General features: G+C 36.4%; 1 protein-coding gene, 1 long non-coding RNA gene and 1 pseudogene across 2 annotated transcripts; 2 read left to right on the top strand and 1 right to left on the bottom strand.

Moving 5' to 3' along the window:
* Window positions 1-281: 281 nt before the first annotated feature.
* On the top strand, window positions 282-2,854 carry LOC132172179 (SKP1-like protein 1A pseudogene; annotated as a pseudogene).
* Window positions 2,855-4,000: 1,146 nt separating this feature from the next.
* LOC132167996 (uncharacterized) lies at window positions 4,001-4,626 on the bottom strand. Its single transcript, XR_009438740.2, has 2 exons — window positions 4,445-4,626; window positions 4,001-4,360 (listed from the first exon to the last, which is right to left on the bottom strand). It is a non-coding gene; the product is annotated as an uncharacterized LOC132167996 (long non-coding RNA).
* Window positions 4,627-7,766: 3,140 nt separating this feature from the next.
* On the top strand, window positions 7,767-10,367 carry LOC148587302 (uncharacterized). Its single transcript, XM_088512542.1, has 2 exons — window positions 7,767-8,746; window positions 9,894-10,367. Exons 1-2 carry the CDS (start codon window positions 8,414-8,416, stop codon window positions 10,365-10,367), a joined length of 807 nt encoding a protein of 268 aa, XP_088368668.1. The 5' UTR covers window positions 7,767-8,413.
* The last annotated feature ends 8,319 nt before the right edge of the window (window positions 10,368-18,686 follow it).

Genomic DNA, 18,686 nt, shown 5'->3' with positions numbered 1-18,686 from the left:
CTGCCGGAGTTTCTTCGAGGGAATCCACAAAATGAGAAAGAAAATGTTAAAGGCACAACTCAAACCCAACTTCTCTCCTACGTGGCATTTTTAAAAAAATAAAAAATAAAAGTTTGAATTTTAAAAAAATTCACATCGTCTTTTCCCCTTTTCAGATTCAAAAATCCTCTCTCAGTCTCTCGCTCCCCCTCCCTCTCCCGCGCTCATCCTCTTTCTCCTCTGGCGAGTTGTTCGGCCACCGGCGAAGCTGTCCGTACGTCGCTCCTGTCTCTCTCACTCCGATGCAAGGTTCCGTCTCTGTCTCTCTCACTCCAGCGACGTCTTCGGCGACCGAGTACTGTAAGAAGTACGTCGAGGCCCCCAAAGCAGCCGTCGCGTTCGAAGAACGCTCCACCTCCTCCGACGACGACCTCAAGGCCTGGGACGCCGAGTTCGTCAAGGTCGACCAGGTCATCCTCTTCGATCTCATCCTTGTGTGTCTTCTTCAATCCCCCTATTAGATCTTTTTATTATTGATTTTTTTTCTTCTGATTAGGGTTTTGGTTTTGTTTTCTCGGCTTCCGTGTCTTTGATGTGTTTTCGTTTGGTTGGATGCCGAGAAAGCTGGCAGTTTTGGTGGTTTTATTGTTTTTTAGTTCTATGTTTGATTGGGTAGTGAATATTTGTTTTAGGTGGGGAGTGCTTGTGCTAGTACAATGTTTGAGTTGGGATGTGTGAGAATGTGATCGTGCATGCGGTAAGATAAAGCATCGTTTTAAAATTTGGAACTTCTTGTTGGAGATTATATGTATTATTGTATTGATGCAATTTTAGTGTTATAGGAAAGTTTTCTCTTTCCACTGAACTTGGGCATTGACATATAATTGTACTTTATGTCCTTTTTAGGTGTCAAATGTGCGGTTTTGGAGAAAGCCAGGACATTTTCTAAACATCCACAGGCACACTTCATCAATAATCGAACCATGGAGGTTGATTATGATACATGAAAGATAAAATTCAATTATGCTGTTTGAGAGTTTTTTTTTTTTTTTTTTTTCTTTTTGCTAAGCAGTTCCTTATGGAATTTCAGTTTCATTAAAATGTGTTGATTTGCCTTGTCAGGCGTTTCGCAAGATAGATGGGCTGGCAAAGGAGATCTAGAGGTCTCAACCTCCGATAAATCTTTGGCAGAAGTTCATATATTGTACTTCTCTTTCTGGTTCTATTCTTGGTTCAGTGGACCATATGCATCCCCAAGGTGTGATTATCTCTTCAGTGTTTTGATATGTACACTCATAAGGCTATTTTCTTGGGTTTACTTCTTTGATCAAAATTAGTCTTTCTTGTGGGCCTGTAGAGATTAAAAGATGGGGTGTGCTTATTTTTATATGTGAAGTCATGGTATTCCTTTTTGGTATATCACGCAAGTGTTTGATGTCCTTTGACATATGTCATTGTCCTACCAGTAGGCCATGGGAGATATGAATTCACTTTGTGTTTGTTATGACCTTCGAAGATTAGCATGACATGATTCTCTTATTTCCTGACACCAAATTTTGAAAAAATTGTGAGCCCAGTCTCTGTTGCACACTTCTCACAGTACAAGTTAACTGCATCACTACTTAAGCAGCTAGAAAATCTTGGCCTCCATGTTCCTACATCACAAGCCTTGGAAGACCCAAATCATAGGCCACTCAAGGGAAGGGAAATTTTGATGGGGCATGACTGTGTATCCATTGATGCCACTGGTCAATATGTTGATGTTGCTACTACTTTTCTCAAGGAAGGGGAGTATATGCAGAAGAATATTCAGTGCAATATTCTTGTTGGTACGGATGGTGCAGGAAGTACTGTGCGGAAGCTTGTAGGAATAGATTTGAGAGGTGAGAAAGACATGCAAAAGCTTGTCAGTGTTCATTTTCTGAGCAGAGACCTTGGACAGTACTTGCTCCATGAGAGACCTGGTATGCTGTTCTTTATCTTCAATACTGAAGCCATTGGAGTCCTTGTAGCTCATGATCTCCAGCAAGGAGAATTTGTATTGCAGGTATTGCAGGATTAGATAACAACATTATTTTATTGTGCATCATATACTTCAATTTTAAATTACTGATTGCTCATCATCTTACAGATACCATTCCATCCGCCTCAGCAAAACATTCTCAAATTTCAGGCCTGAGGTACTTTTTATTCATCAGAAACAGTTTGTTAGATGAAACTACTTCTATTGTTGACCGTTTCTTACTTCTCTTCAAGTATAAAGGAGAATTACTAGGTAGCTTGAGAGAGTGAAAAGCCACTAGTTTTCTGTGAATGATTCAACTTTTTGTAGATATGCAAGAAGTTGATATTCAAATTGGTTGGTCATGAGCTTTCAGATATAGACGTCATTGATATAAAGCCATGGGAGATGCATGCAGAAGTTGCTGAGAAATTTGTATGTAATGAAAATCGAATAATACTTGCTGGTGATTCTGCTCACCGATTCCCTCCAGCTGGTGGTTTTGGTAAGTAGCCCTCTTTTGGACCTGCAATTTGTAGATCATCATGGCGGTAGATTTTTTTTTTTTGGGTGTTCATTGAAGGGTGTTTGTTCTTGCATTTAACATGCACTAAACTACTATTGCATTATATGAGTAACTTCAACCATATTCACACACCTTAAATTTCAATCTCACTTTGGAGTATGTCTGATTGGCAGGCTGCAAACTATTTGAACATCAAGAGCTTGTTGGATTTGACTTGCCAGACAGTGGCTGACATGATCAAGGGCAAAACTCCTGAGGAAATCCACAAGACATTCAACATTAAGAATGACTTCACACTAGAGGAAGAGGAGGAGGTTCGCAGGGAGAATCAATAGGCCTTTGAGTGAAGATCCAAAATAAAGCACATCTGTTTTTTTGTGGCTTATTTCTATGTATTCAGATAAATAGTTGGTGCTTTCATTTGTTTATTTCAATTTGATGATTTTCTTAATTGTTTATGTATATTGGTAGCTTTCCTTGGTACTGAAACTAAGATAATGGGGCCTGCATCTAGTCAATGCTCACTCTCTCTCTCCTTCAGTTGATTTAGTATCCTGGACTGAGGTTGATGCTTTAACCAAATTATTATGGACAACTTTAAGTTGATTTCGATTTCTATATATATAACCATAGACATGTTCTTGGCTTGCCATTTGAATTAGAAAGATTCCGTATTGGAATTACCAAACATTTGTAATTTCATTTTATTTAACATGTTAGGTATTGAGGCAATTTTCAGGTCAAGTCTGAGATTGTCAACCTTCAACTTCTTTGAATGAAAACAAAACTTTCTTTGCAGTGATTGACATTATATCTGGCTGTGTATTAATTCAGTCCTTTAACATTGCTGTTTGAGCCAGGACTCCTCTAGCTTTGAGCTCAGGTTTCTATGACTTTTCTTCTATTCATGACATTACTAATTTCTGATCATGGTGATCAATGTTGTATGAGATCTTTCTTATGATAAAATGAGAGCTGTACTACCAATATTAACATTACGACTATGCATGGCAAAGTACCAGAAGAATGTTGAAGCATACCACAAGAAGATAAAATTTTAACTTAATACTTGAGACAACTCTAACCTTTCCCGCATATGCAAAACAAACATAAAATAGAGAACTAGAAATAATAGATACATTAGATGACACATTAAGATACACAATAATTGCAAAGAGGAAAAAAATATAGACACTAAAACAACAATAACCCTACTAAAACCCACTGCCCCAAATTTACTATTTTTTTCTAAAGCTACATTCAGTTTCCAAATATAAAGAAACAAATCCTCAAAGAACCAAACATCACAGACGTATACTCACAAAAGATCAATCGGACCAAAAACCAATACTTGAATAACTAAATCTAGCTTCGATTATAACACTCACACCATCATTTGCACGTTATAACTACAAATTAACAAACACTTTCACTATCTAAAACAACTAGCAACCCATAAATCCAACTTCCCCCAAAAATAAATGAACAAAAAATCAAAGAACCCTATAAAAAAATTTCATAAACAGTAAGAAATATGCAATAAACATAAATGACAAAGCTCTTCCACGTTGCTCCCAACACAATCCTTTTAAAGAGTTACATGGCAATTTCTCAAAAAGACAAAGTCACATGGCAACTTCCCAAAAAGACAGTTACATGCCAATTCCCTAAAAAATTTTCATTCCCGCCGATCATCCTTGGTTCTTCAACTTTTTCATTCCCACCGAACATCTCTGTTTCTTCAAATTTTTCATCTTCATCCAACTCTTCGTTTGAACTTTCATCCCCATCCAACTCTTCATCCGAACAAGTGATCCTTAAGACATTTGGTTCTTCAACTTCTTCATCCACATCTATCAAAAAGGGATACAAAGTTAAAAGCCATCTTGGTGTGTCAAAGCAAAATTATAACCCAAACAAAAGATGAAAAGTCAAACCTATTTGAGGGCAATCTTACTCCAAAAAATCTTCATCATTTGGAATACGTGTACACAAAGATTCAACTTCACCCTCCTTGTCCATTTAGGCAGCTATAATGAGTAACTATCTGCAGGTACTGAATGTTGATGGTGTACATTTTTCTTCTTAGTTTATGTTCAATATCAACAAACATCACAGGTAGAATTCTGACTGACCAAACAGTAAGATGAATTACAAGAGAAGCACACATTTAACAGACAATAAGAATCAGCAATGCAGCAACAAATACATATAAATGCAGACTTCACAAAATTATCATTTAGTTCAAAATTACAAGAGAAAGACTTTCAACCAAATAAAAAATAATAATAAAAAAAAAAATAAAAAAAAAAACAGAATAGAAAGAAAAACCCAGGACAAAACAGAGTAAGGTATGCATCTTATGACAAATAATCAGGATCAGCAGTGCCGCAACTGATTCATTCTTGACATTTATGCTGGGGAAACCGGTAGGAACACAATGGATGATATGAAAAACAGCAATTAAAAACATTAACCAATTGTGGCATATTCAGAAGGGAAGGCAGAAGTGAGGAACTCCTCATCTTCAATGAAAATCTGCAAATTCTTGGACTTCATTAAAAACCCTACTGCTTGCTCATTAAATTCCAGCATGAAGCCCAACTTTATCAACTCAGAAAGTGCACCAGTATGATCGCTGTTATCCCATAACAAACCCTCGGAAATTGCTTCAGAAAAATATGTGGCATATTCAATGATATTCTTATAACCACTTGACCTGTCCAACTTTGGTGCCAAAAACTTTGAAGCCTCTCTATCCCAAAGAATCATTCGGGTTCCTATGGGTTTCACAAGTTCCCCAGAAGAAAGAGATAAGCTATAATTTACAGTTATGGGATCAACAATCTCAAGGAAAGTAATATTCAGAAGCCCTTTAATCACCTTATGCCTCCTTTCCGCTTCCATTTTCATTGTAGGGCCAGCTAGAAAGCCAAGGATGAGCCTAACAAGCCCTCCCTTAAAAGAAGTAAAAAATCCATACCCAATAATATTAAAAAAACAGAAATCTAAACCCTAAATACACATAAATCTAATACACTATTCTAGCACCCACTACACATAAATCAAAAAGCCCTAGATTTTGAATGTGGATGAGAGAGAGGGATTACTTACCATCGGTGGAGGAGAGAGAGCCTTCGGCTTCGCCGGAGTGAGAGAGAGACAGGAGCTTCGCCGGTGAGAGAGACAGTGGACGGAACCTTGCGACGGACGGACAGCTTCGCCGATGCCGAAGAACTCGCCGGAGGAGAGAGAGGGTGAGCGCGGGAGGGAGAGCTATGGAGTGAGAGAGGATTTCCGGTGGCCGAAGAACTCGCCGGAGGAGAGAGAGGGTGAGCACAGGAGGGAGAGCTAGGGACTGAGAGGGGATTTCCGGTGGCCGATGAACTCGCCGGAGGAGAAAGGGTGACCGCGGGAGGGAGAGCGAGGGACTGAGAGAAGAATTTTAGATTTCTAAAAATTTGATTTTTACGGACCTTTGATTTGGTTTAAAAAAAGATGAATGATAGGGACCCAACTTTTTTGCCCAACAAAAGTCCAACTTTTACCTTATTTATTTTTTAAAAATAAAAAAAATAAAAAATGAAAAAAATGTTTGAAGCAACCCTATCTATTTTTTGTCTTTCTTATATTTGGTTTTTTAAAAAAAATGAAAAATGGTATTTTTTTCATAATAATGTCATTTTTTTCAAGAAAATGTCAGTATTATGAAGAAAAATACTATTTTTCATTTTTTTAAAAATACTAAATAAAAGAAAGGCCAAAAATAGATAGGGTTGCTTCAGACATTTTTTCCATTTCTCATTTTGTTTTTTTTAGAAAAAAAATAAAGGGTAAAAGTTGGACTTTTGTTGGGCAAAAAAGTTGGGCCTTTACCATTTCTCTTAAAAAAAATATATAATAAAAAATAAATAAATGCCACGTAGGAGAGAAGTTGGTTTTGAGTTGGGTTTGTGTTGTGTCTTTATCAAACCTCAATGAGAAATTATATAACTTGAGACATAAATAACTTGGCATTTTGCTATTGGTGTTTCCATTTGATTTAGTCAACAATATTGGAATTGACAAAAATGTACAGGTGCATGGCATTTAAATGAATTTGAATGAATCAAGATCTGATCGTCTATCTGTCAATAATTTACTGTGCATTGGTTCTCTGGTTGTTGAGTTAGGGCCTATTTGGGATTGCGTTTGAGGGGTTTAAAAGTGATTTTAACACTAAAAAAGTCAATTTGAAAAAAAAAAAAAAAAAAAAAAAAAAAAAAAAAGTACGCGTTTGGTAAAAAAATTAAAAACGATTTTAAGGGTCCAAAAAGCTTAAAAATTGCCAAAAACCACTTTTGACAAAAGCTTAAAAATGAAGCTTTTGCCTAAAAGCTCTTTTTGACTTAAAAACTTTATTTATCAAACGCAATCTCAAACAAGCTCTAAAAGATATGTGATTGAGTGTAAATATGAAAGCAAATATTACACCAAATTACCAAAATGAGCCAACTATTCACTAATTGGTTACCCCAAAATCAGGGCACCATTTTTAGCTATTTGCTTCTCTATTGGAAGCAATATCACAAGACAAACTAGCATTATCTATCCCATCTCCCATCAATTCCCTACGGTGAGCCCCTGTTAAATATGATTTAGAATCCCAATTAGTTGCCCAGTATGTTTTCAAAACACAACCCACTAATATGATAACTACTCACACGTTAGAATACCAATAACTTCCCATGAACATGATAATTGCCAACTTCTGTTAGCTACCCACATCCCTAAGCTACATGATAGTGTTGGATAAAATGATTGAAATTGCGTTTGGGAGCTTAAAAAATACTTTTAATATATATAAAAAAAATTGTGTCAAACAAAAAGTCAAAAACAAACTTTTCTAAATAAAAAAAAAAAAAAAAAAAAAAAAAAAAAAACTTAATAACAAAGCTTTTTCTGAAACGCTATTTTTTACTTAAAAAATTTATTTCATAACGCAATCACAAACAAACATGGTCTAAGAAGACCAAAGGGTTAAGCATCGAAATCACAACTATAGTGCAATGGGAGGGGGGGGGGGGGGGGGGAGGGGGGGAGGAGGGGGCGGGAGGGGAGACAGAGAAGTTATAGTTTGAATGTCTTTTCATTTCTTGTAGGCCTGGGCCATCTTAATGGGTCAATTATTTGTGTTATGGGTTTTGGGTCTGCCTTATATATCTTTCAATAGAATCATTGAATTTGGTTGCAAAGAACCGAATCCGGGCTGCTCCGAAGTGGTCCGAATAAACCCGCTTTCAACGACCCGCAACTCCCGCACATTTCTTCCTTCCCGACCTTCCTCTCCTTCTGTCATGGTCTCTGCAACCTGAAAAAACAATGTCCCAATCAAAACAAAACCCAGGTTTCCCTCCTAAACACTCGCTCACCGACTCGTCCACGACTCACACCCAATTCATCGACTCGCTCACTTCCCACATCTCTCTCTACCACTCCCACTCCAACACTCATGCCCCAAGCCCTATTCCTAACCCCACCAGGTCCGCCATTCTCAAATGGTTCTCATCTCTCACCGTCCACCAGCGCCAAGCTCACCTCACTGCCGTCGATTCAAAGTTCGTCCAAATCCTCATCCAAATGCTCCGCAAGCTGCGCACCCACGGCCACGGCTCCTTCATCGCCCTCCCCGACCTCCCCTCACGTGATCTCCCCGCCCTCTGCTTCAGGAAGTCACGTGGCCTCCTCTCTCGCGTCGCCGAGTCCGACGAGTCGAACCGGCTGATCTTCGACTCGAGTAGGCTCTTCTCCTCCGCGGCTCCGCCGAAGGCGAAGACGTCACCGCGTGTTCGTGCTCGATCGAGAGCGTCGATGCGGTGACGGTGAGCGAGGAGTTGGTTGAGGATTTGGAGAGGTTTGTGGGGGCTATGGTTGGGATATCGAATGTGGGCTTCTTGAGAGGCGACGAGAGCGATTTGGGTTCGGATTGGGTGGAATTGGAGTGGTTGAAGGCGAAAGGGTATTACAGCTTAGAGGCGTTTGTGGTGAATCGGTTGGAAGTGGCGCTGAGGCTGGCGTGGTTGAATTGTAATGGTGGGAGGAGAAGAGGGGTGAAGTTGAAAGAGAAGGCGAGCGTGGGGGGCGTGGTGGCCAATGTGTATTGGAGGAAGAAGGGCTGCGTTGATTGGTGGACGAATTTGGATGCCACGACCAGGAGGAAAGTTTTGACGGTGGCGTTGGGGAAATCGGCAAAAGCGTTGGTATTTTCTCAGGAACTTAGTTTATTTGTTCAGTGTTTTTCAATATTGTACAATGTGGCATTTTGCGTGTATAGGAATAAGAATGCATTTGTTAACTACCAAAATATAGAGGCATTGGATGCTTTGGTAATATGCATTAGTTGAGGAGAGAATTTAAGTAGACGAAGTATATATTTTGAGATTTTGATGGATGACTAAGAGTGAATCACTTTTGTAGAAAGTTGCAGTTGAAAGGGTAAGTTAGATAATAGTTTATGTTTGAAATGGGTGGATCAGATTTCTTCCTGTTTTTGCATTAGCGCCAGATATGTAAAGAATATTGCAGACTTATGGGCCTTATCCAGTAACTTGTCTAATTTGGTCATCTGCAAGAATGCTTCATTGCTAGACTAGATCATACCTGACACAATTCTTTGGAATTTTTTTTTGGATAAGTTATAGGTTAAATGCGTAAAGGTGCCTTTTAAGTGCACATGAAGTATACAAGAGGAGGTACCTAACTAGAAGGAGCAAAAAGAAAATGGAAGTCATTATAACTAATTGTTAAAAGAGAAACAGAAGTAGCTGTCCGAAGATACAAAGTTTCCAAAGTTCGCATAGTCCTCAAAACATGTCATTCATTTTTCTCCATAAACACCATAAAAGGTAGTAGGCACCATTTTCCACACAACAACACTCCGCATGCTGCTGGTTCTTTATAATGTAGACAAATTTGTTAATCCCAACGTATGATTTGTGGAGTAAAGACGATAATTCTTGTAATGAAGTATCTTGCACTTTTTGGGAATTAACACTAACATTCAGTGCGAGAGTTTGTGGAATTTACAGATGTTTTCTTTAATCAGATTTTGTTTTCCTTAAACTCTGATTTTTCTATATTGATGGCCATTTGTAATTTTTTTTTGTTCTCTTGCATTAAATGGCGCATGAAACCTTCAATTGAGAGTTCTTTTTGAGTTTGACTTTGTGTTTTGCAATTTTTCATTGGTGTCGCACTGTGCTGAACTTCACTGTTGAAATTTGTAGTTTCTCTCTTAGAAAGGTCATCTTCCTTAGGTACTGTGAGTTGTCAATCACGTCAACTTGTTGCTGGTTTTAGACATTTTATTGCACTTTAGCCTGACTTTCGGCTGCTTTAAGTTTTCAGATTCATGAGATTCTGAAGGGAGCAACTAGTGGTTTGGAGGATGAAACCAGGCTGTTTAGTGCAGGGGCAGATCATCGTGTGAAATACAATTATACTGTGGCAATGCTAAGGAGTATCCCCAGTATGACTGTAGAAGCTGAATTTGGCTCGACCATTATCCCTGCTACTCTTTCTGGGAAGCCTACTTCCGTAGTGAATGCGTTTAGTAGTTTGCTTGTGCTCAAGGATATCATTATGATCATATTATCATGTCCAAATAGTGGGTATGATACAGGGAAACTATTTTTTAGTACGTTGGGATCTGTTTGTACCATTTCTGATTGTATACTAAGGAAACTGCGAGGATTTCTTATGGTTGTTTCACTTGATTGCACAAAACTTGAACTTCTGGGTGAGGGAATTGAGAAGTCATTACCTAATAAAACAAAATTTTGTTTTGTTTTACTTAAGGAATTTATTTTAAGCAAAATTTAGTAATCTTCGTAAGAATAATCTCGTACTTGCATCCTATACTACTATGTTGACCATGTGCACTTGCGGGCAAAACATACAATTATTTGTCTATTAATTTAGGTAGATATTTGTAACAACACCAGCAATTCTTGGCTCCACCTTCTAGTATTAGGATCAATAAGCTCTCCTATCCTAGCGTCACTTGTTAGAAACCTGGGGAAAGAATGGGCCATGTATGTGGAAAGCTTTGGAATTTGTTTGTCCCCCCATATTTGATCATTCTGACCATTGCCAATCCGCCAGCAAAGCACTTCTTTGACAATGTTTAGTGCACCATAGATACTTCGCCATGCAAAGGATGGTTTTTTGCCTACATTAGGTTCAAATATTAAACTGTGGGGATAATACTTCGTCTTTATGATCCGCGATGTGTTGCTATCCGGGGATGTGAGAAGCCTCGAACCTTGCTTTGCCAACAAAGCCTTGTTAAAACATACAAGATCCCGAAACCCTAAGCCTCCTTTTTCTTTTGGTGTCCCCATTCTACTCCAACTCATCCAACGAATACGGGATTTGTTTTTTTGGTGTCCCCACCAAAAATTATGCATCATCAAATTTACGTTGGAACATAAATAGTTCTCTTAAGCTTCTAATTGACCCATGTATCGAGCGTCATGCCAATGACTCCCAAACTAGATCGTTTTAGGGCATTAGATATAAAAACATCCCTAAGGACTTACTAACTCAAGTCAAATATGAAGCCAAACTAACAATGCTATCAATCGAAGAAAACTTATGGTGAAATACAAAACAAGTATTATCTTCTTGTTCATCTTTCCTACCTTTGACTAATTATGAGAATATCTCCAATAGAAAACTTGAAACAATTAAAAGCAAAAAGAAGATAAATAAAATAAACAATTCATTTATAAGACAATATATATATATATATGTCGGGCCTTGGAGAGAAACACCAAAAGCCTAAGTTAATAGGCTTGGGTTCACTTATGTATATTAAGTGTTCTTTTTCTCTTTTTGTCTTTTTCTATATACTTTCTAAATATGGGAATCCCAACAACACATAATATAACAATAATTAGCTTTATTTCAATATTCACATATTAAGGCTGGTAGGTGATGAAGAGGTGCTCTACTTGGGCTGCATGTAATCACCAAATAATGACTTCAAAAACTCTGTTGTGGATGCCATATTGAGTTGCAGATGTCTGATTAATCGCCCAAAGGCAGTGAGTCTCGCACCCCTTGAATGAGTCGCGATAATACTTGTAAACCAGGACATCGTTACGAATTATACTTGTGTTGTTGTAGAGCCACGTAAAATCACATCGGTATTTTGTAGACCCGGAAAAGTTGGGTCTAAAGTTGAAACTGAACGACTGGTTTCCTTTGAGAATGTGGGCACCGAGGTTATCTTCTGATGAATGACAGCTAGCCGTAAGATCCATCGTCAAATCATTTCTTACTGACACGAACACTCGCGCTCTTTGGAATATGTTGCCTTCAACACCACTCTTAAATGATTCCCTCATAAACATAATTATCAATAGCAAAGTTACATTTCTACCGGATGACATTATCGTCTTCTTCCTTTATTTCTTTCTTTTTTATTGCTCTCCTCCATGCACAGTGTATATAGTGGTGGAAACAATACGCTACAGATGGTAAAGTAAAAAAAATAAATTGAAGTCGTCAACATATGCTATTTTTTTTTTTTTGATAAAGTAAACATATGCTATTAATTTGAAACAAATGTTACCTAGTTTACTTACCAAATAGATGGTGTCCAGGTAGATAACATTTAGATTTGATAATTTAATACATATCCAAATAACACATATGTTCTTTTAAGCATTTATGTTGGTTGTAATCTATCTTTAGACGCCTTTAACTAACCATTTATCTATATTTAATGTGGCTTCTTCTTTTTATGGATGAGATGAGAAAATATAGAAGAAAAAAATATGAAAGATTGTTAAGGGGAGGATCTCGTTCATATTTAATTCCATTATTAAGGGGAAGACCAAGTCAAGGAAAAATAGAGAGAAAATACAATTCAATTCCCCCTTTAACTATCATCACTTTTTAATTTACGCCACCAAACCTCTTTTCTTCTAGACAACACTAAGAAGAACTTCAAGAGGGGGGAAGATCTAGATTTAGATCTTCCTTCCTCTCCTTTCATGGTAACAGTGCTCGGTGTCTTCTCTGTAGGCTCCACCGGTCTCCGTTTCTGGCGGGTTACTTTAGATCTAGTTTGTAGATCTAGATCTAGATCTAGATCCAGATCTAGTCTCTTTAACCTTAAATTTGATCTTCTTCTTCGGCCAAGGAGTATCTTCCGAAGGAATGTCTATGATGCCGTGCTCCTTTGCTACTGCTTGTGGGGTTTTTGTTTTTTGTTTTTTGTTTTGCTTGTCTTGGCCTTCGGGTTGAGAATTGATTTGTTGTCGTGGCTTTCGGGTTAAGGATGGAGTAGATCGATGTGTGAGCAACTCTCACGGCCAGATTTTTAGTTTCTAGTTGTTTTTTATTTTTGTTTTGTATTTGGGTTACTCATGTCCTAGATCTAGTTTGCATGAAGCAGATCTGTTCTTTAAATATAATTGTACATGGATTAGTAGAAGCTTGAAGTCATTTTTATGACTTTGTAACCTTCATAGCTTTTGGCTATGATTTTTCAGAGATGTATGCTCTATGATATAAGAGCTTTATGCTCATGAAATTTCATCAATAGAAGTTCCATATTTTTCAAAAATTTACGCCACCAAACATAAAAAGTGGCATTAATGGATACGTCAAACAACCATCTCATATCAAATAGTCTACATTATTTAAACGTTAAAATAGATGGAAAATTGCCACATGCATCTGTCTTTCATCCCTAACACCATCATTTTTACTTTTAAAATGCCATAATTATTGCTCATAAGCTCCTATTTGTTTGTTTGTCAACTATGCTTAGTTGCATTATAAGAGAAATATGAGTGACTTCTAAACGGTTTCCAAGCATTTTATAAATAGTGGTAAAAACTACTGGCTAACTATGATAAAGTTAAAAAAAGAAAAAAAAAAAAAAAAAAAAAAACATTGTGCCACTAAAGTCTTGGCATTTTTTTCATAGGCTCCTATTAATTGTTGGCATAACCAATCAAATGCCAAGAAATTAAAAATTTCTAGCATTTTAAACCTAGAATTCCTCGTATTTAATTACAAAACGTTAGGAGTAGTTTCTAAAGGGAGGTTTCCTTTTCTTTTCTTTTCATCCTCCTTTTTTTTTTTTTTTTTGAAAAGACACCTTCAAACTTATATTTTCAACATTTGACCTTTTTGAATTACTATTTCATTGCAATTTATACTAGCTCTCCACTAGATTTTGATGTTAAAATTTAAATAAGGTTGTTGCATCCTTGATGCGAGTGTGCAAAATTTTGACTTAAGATGCCAAAATTGCCTTTAATTCTATAAAAAATGAAAAAAAAAAAAAAAAAAAAAATGTAGAGGTAAATGGAATATACTTCAAGAATTGTGGAAGAAAGAAGAGTTAAGGAAGTATGGAATATACTTCAAGAAGTATCCAAATAGAGATAAGAAGTTAGGGGCTACCAGACTTCAATCTCTTGTAATAATACTCTTGGTTGATATTTTGAAAATATGAGAGGAAAGGAAATGAAAAATGTGAAAGATTATTAACTGGTTTTAGTTGAATTGGTGATTTAAATGAAAGCTTATGGTCAAGAACCGAGCCGTGATAGAGATAGTTAAATCAATTCTAGATAAAAACGTTTACCAAAAATTTTTAGGGCCAAGTTGTAGACACAACCATTGATATAGAACTGCGACCCCCTTCCCCAACACGTGGCAAAATGGCCCGATCGCACCCATATTTGAACAAGAGTTGAAGTATTGCAGCAGTTAAGCACCACTTCACTAGAGAAGCGATTAAAGAAGTAGAGTTGAAGTTTTGCAAGTGAGCTAGAGAAGCAAATAACATACATTAACATTCTTTGTTTATGCTCTTATTGTTCAAAATTGTCTTTGGAGCAAATGAAACTTCAACAACTACAAGAGAATGTGCAATGTCATAATTGTTAAGAAACTCAAGAGCACTGGAGAAGGCACAAGCCGAAGTGCGACAAGTCTTTGAGGGGAAGAGGAACATTGATGAGACATAGATAGATAAACTAGATTATTTTAAATTAGTTGTCAAAGAAACATACTTAGCAAGTTGTTTATCCACCGTACTCATATCTTGTCCCTTACAAAGATTTTGCATATGTAACAATGAGGAACTTGAAACACTTTCACACTCTAGAACATTACTTGACGCTGACACATTTTTAGCTCTCTTAGTGGGATTGTCAATTGCTTGTAGTGCTTGTTTTGCTTCTAATTGAACGGCTTCAGGTACTTGTAGACAAATTTGAATCTCATTGTCACTAACCCCAAATAAATGTGATTTAGTTCTTGAAATACTCATATCTTGTCCCTTACATAGATTTGGCATATGTGATGATGAGGAACTTGAAAAACTTTCACACTCTAGAACATTAATTGACGTTGCCACATTTTTAGATCCCTTAGTGGGGGTGTCAATCACTTGTAGTGCTTGTTTTGCTTCTAACTGAATTGCTTCACGGTCACTAACCCAAGACAAATGTGATTTAATTGCTGAAATACCCCCAACAAAACATTTTTCACAAAACTTACAAATAAAACGACCATTTTCCATTTCCTTTGCATACTCCCAAAATAAATCTTCTTTACTTCTAACAATGTTCAATTTTTTTTCCTACATGAAATAAATTAAAGCCAAATAAGATCAATTCAACCAAGAAGAGCACAAAGGCAACAAATAAAATAATAAAAAAAAAAACCGTAAACAAAAAGTATTATCATTGTTAGGTCAAGCTAAGTCAGTAATATTCTCCAAATGCAACAAAGATATAGAGAAGTAAAGAATTCTCTATTAAACCCAACCTCTGTTCATGCAATCCAATTATCAAGGGCACAATGTCTTAGAGTTTGATTCCCTTGGTTCTATTAAATGCAGTTGTAGATTAAAAAAAAAAACTTAAAAACAAAAATACTCAACCTAATCTCTATTTTACTCTGATCAGGTCAAATTCAATACATATTAAATCAAAAGCATTGAGAAGTATATATTCTTGAATGAGGGGTAAAATCTCTACCTTATTCTTGTACACACATCAAGATAAAATGGTATCAAAGTTAAGGAAGAAATAGCAATCACACACACAACATAAAACAACAATTTACTCTTTTGATGAGTTTGAAAATGCACGGAGGAGCACAATCAGAGATAAAAAAAAATAAAAAATAAATAAAAAAATAAAATAAAATAAAAAACAAAAATCTCATTACTACCTAGTTAACATGCCGCCAATTGTAATACTAATTAATTATAGCTATGGTTTATAATACTAATGCACCTCACAACAATTGTACAGCATACCTTTCAGTCGATCTAGTATTTTATCTTTAGGAAAAATTACACTTTATCCCCCTAAGTTTGGGGTCATTTTCAATTCGAGTTCTAAAGTTTCAATTTTTGCAATCCACCCCCAAAGTTTCAATTTGTTACAATTCGGCCATTCTGTCAGTCAGAGCCGTTTTGACTGACGTGATCACTGTTGGAATTCTTTTCCCCAAAATGCCCCCCATCCCAAACCCCTCTCTCACGCACGTCAATTCTGAAAATTTCCACCCCAACTGGCACTGCTAGGTTTCTGTTTTGTCTTCTGAAGCATATGAGATCATTTAGGCTTGGGCGGCGACAGTCCTGTATTTTTCTCTGAGCTCCCGGTGTGAGAGCGAGAGGCGAAGAGAACTTATCGATGGCTTTTATCTTTTGGTGCTCTCTCTCTCTCTCTCTCTCTCATGTTTTTTGTTCTCGGTTTTTTGATTCTGAGTTTATGTAAGACGGCGGTTGATTTTAGGGAGGTTGAGATTGTTGCTGTTGATACAGTGATAGGGTTTTTATAATGAAGAATTGCTATTGATATAATGATATTTGTTCATATTCTTCATGGTGCCAAGTTAATAACTGCAATAAATTTTTGCTGTGTTCATATTCTTTCCGGTTTTCTTGTGGGTTGTGAGAAGTCCAGATGATCTCAGATGCTTGAGAAGACAAAACATAAACCTAGTAGTGGCAGTGGGTTCGACTGGTGCAGTGGGGGTGGAGATTTTTAGAACTGGCGTGCATGAGAGAGGGGTTTGGGATGGGGGACATTTTGGGGGAAAAAAGTCCAACAGTGATCACGTGCGTCGCACGTGATCACTGTTTCGTCAGTCAAAATGGCTTTGACTGATAGAATGACCGAATTGCAAAAATTTGAAACTTTAGGAGGGTGAATTGCAAAAATTGAAACTTTAGGAGGGTGAATTGCAAAAATTGAAACTTTGGAGGTCGAATTGAAAATGACCCCAAACATTGAAGGGTAAAGTGCAATTTTTCCTTATCTTTAGATTTTACATAACTTTTGTTATATTGATTATATATATGTGTGTAGGGGTGTAATCGAGCCGAGTTTGGGTGAGCTTTGCCTGTCCGAACTTGGCTCATTTAAGTATTAGTCAAGCTAGAGCTCAAGCCAAGCTTAGACATGAGCCTAACAAGTCTGTTTGAGCTTGGCTCGCCAAGGAGTTATCCTTGCTCGAGCTCGGCACGCTAGCTCGCATATTCAGCGAGCCAAGCTGGCTCAACAAACTCAAACTTTTATTTTTCTTCTATAAAATTTAAATTTTAAGCAACAGCTCAAAAAGCCGGCTTGCCCAAGTTACTAGCTTAGGCAAGCTCCAACTAAGTGAGCCAAAAAGGCTCAACAAGCATTGTGAAGCATGAAGGTGGGAACCCCTCACAAGCAATGCTCCACGTGAGCCTCAACTTTAGTTTTAATGTTATTCTTCTTATGAGGGGCATGCCCTTTTATAGATAATTGAAGGTGGGATCTTTTGCTTCCTTATCGATGTGGGACGGATGAGCTTCAGTTCTTTCACTTCTTTGCATTCTCATAAATTCTGCTTCACAACTCTCTCTCTCTCTCTCTCTGTCTCTTCCTCCGTGGACCATGGCAATTGTAGTATGCTTATTTCTTTTACTTATTTCCTCTATTCCATCCATCCCAGGCATTCCAATCTGCAGCAAATCAAACAAAAGAATATGCGTTGATGTAAGGTATATCTCAAAGAATATCTAGATATGAATCTAGTTCAAGAAGGAAAATGGGAAGTGTGTACTATGAATTAATGTGAAAAAAACAAAAAATTGAGCCTTGGGGCTTTTCTTCTTCTTCTTCTTCTTTTTTTTTTTTTTTTTTTTTTTTTTTTTGTAGCAAAAATGAATTAATGTGAAAAAACTCAGAATGATTGGTATGAAAAGATTAAAAAAAAAATTGTTTTATAATGAGAGCCCACAAGTTTTTTTACCAAACAGATGCCACAAAGTCCTTTTTTTTTTTTTTTTTTTTTTTTTTTTTTGTCTCCTCGTGTTATTTGACATATTAGAGCTTAGAAAAATTTGTCATTTGTCTCATATAAACTAGAAATAATTCTAGAAGTATCTTTTGTGTCTTTCTTGTTTCCCTTAAAAAACAATTGTATAGAATATATAATTGTAGTTACTTGAGATTATGAAGAACAACAATAAACGTAATAATTATTTTTTAGATCATTATCATTATTTATATGAATATGATCATATGATTTGGTTAGATCATATTAAATTAAATTGTTATCTAATGGTAATACTCAAACCCCTAATGATCTAATGGTGATACTTCAATTATTACGCATTATCTTGGTTTATATGAATATGATTATACTATCTCATTAAATCATATCACGTTAAACTATCATCTAATGGTAATTCTCAAACTCCTACTGATTTAATGATGATACTTCAAATCATATGATCAAACTCCTAATGATCTAACAGTGATACTTCATGTTATATGATCAAAACTCTTAGATTCACATGATAACACTTAGACAATGTGACCATACCAATATACCATATTGATATTATGATTAAGCATATGAATCATTCAAATGATCCAAAGGTTATTGTATCTAAGTAAGACCATTGTTATTTGTTACTTAATTTATAATTAATATAGATACACACAAGGCTCAATTGCGTTTTTTTTTTCTTCTTATGTTTTTTAAATGACAATGTCAAACGCCTTTATGTCACATACACACTAATAGTCTACCATCATATCACATATAATATTATTTATTTATTTAGTTAATATATTAAAATGTTAATGCTGAACACGAGTCAAGTATAAACTATCT

Source organism: Corylus avellana, chromosome 2 (genome assembly GCF_965113065.1).
Source record: "Corylus avellana chromosome 2, dhCorAvel1.hap1.2, whole genome shotgun sequence".
NCBI classification, from domain to species: domain Eukaryota; kingdom Viridiplantae; phylum Streptophyta; class Magnoliopsida; order Fagales; family Betulaceae; genus Corylus; species Corylus avellana.
This window is presented reverse-complemented; position numbering and strand designations above follow the sequence as displayed.

Excerpts from the sequence above, each read along its gene's own strand:
- LOC148587302 (XM_088512542.1), top strand. The coding sequence starts at position 8,414 with ATGGTTGGGATATCGAATGTGGGCTTCTTGAGAGGCGACGAGAGCGAT. Across the intron at positions 8,747-9,893 it reads GGAAATCGGCAAAAGCGTTG|ATTCATGAGATTCTGAAGGG; the intron begins GTATTTTCTCAG and ends TTAAGTTTTCAG.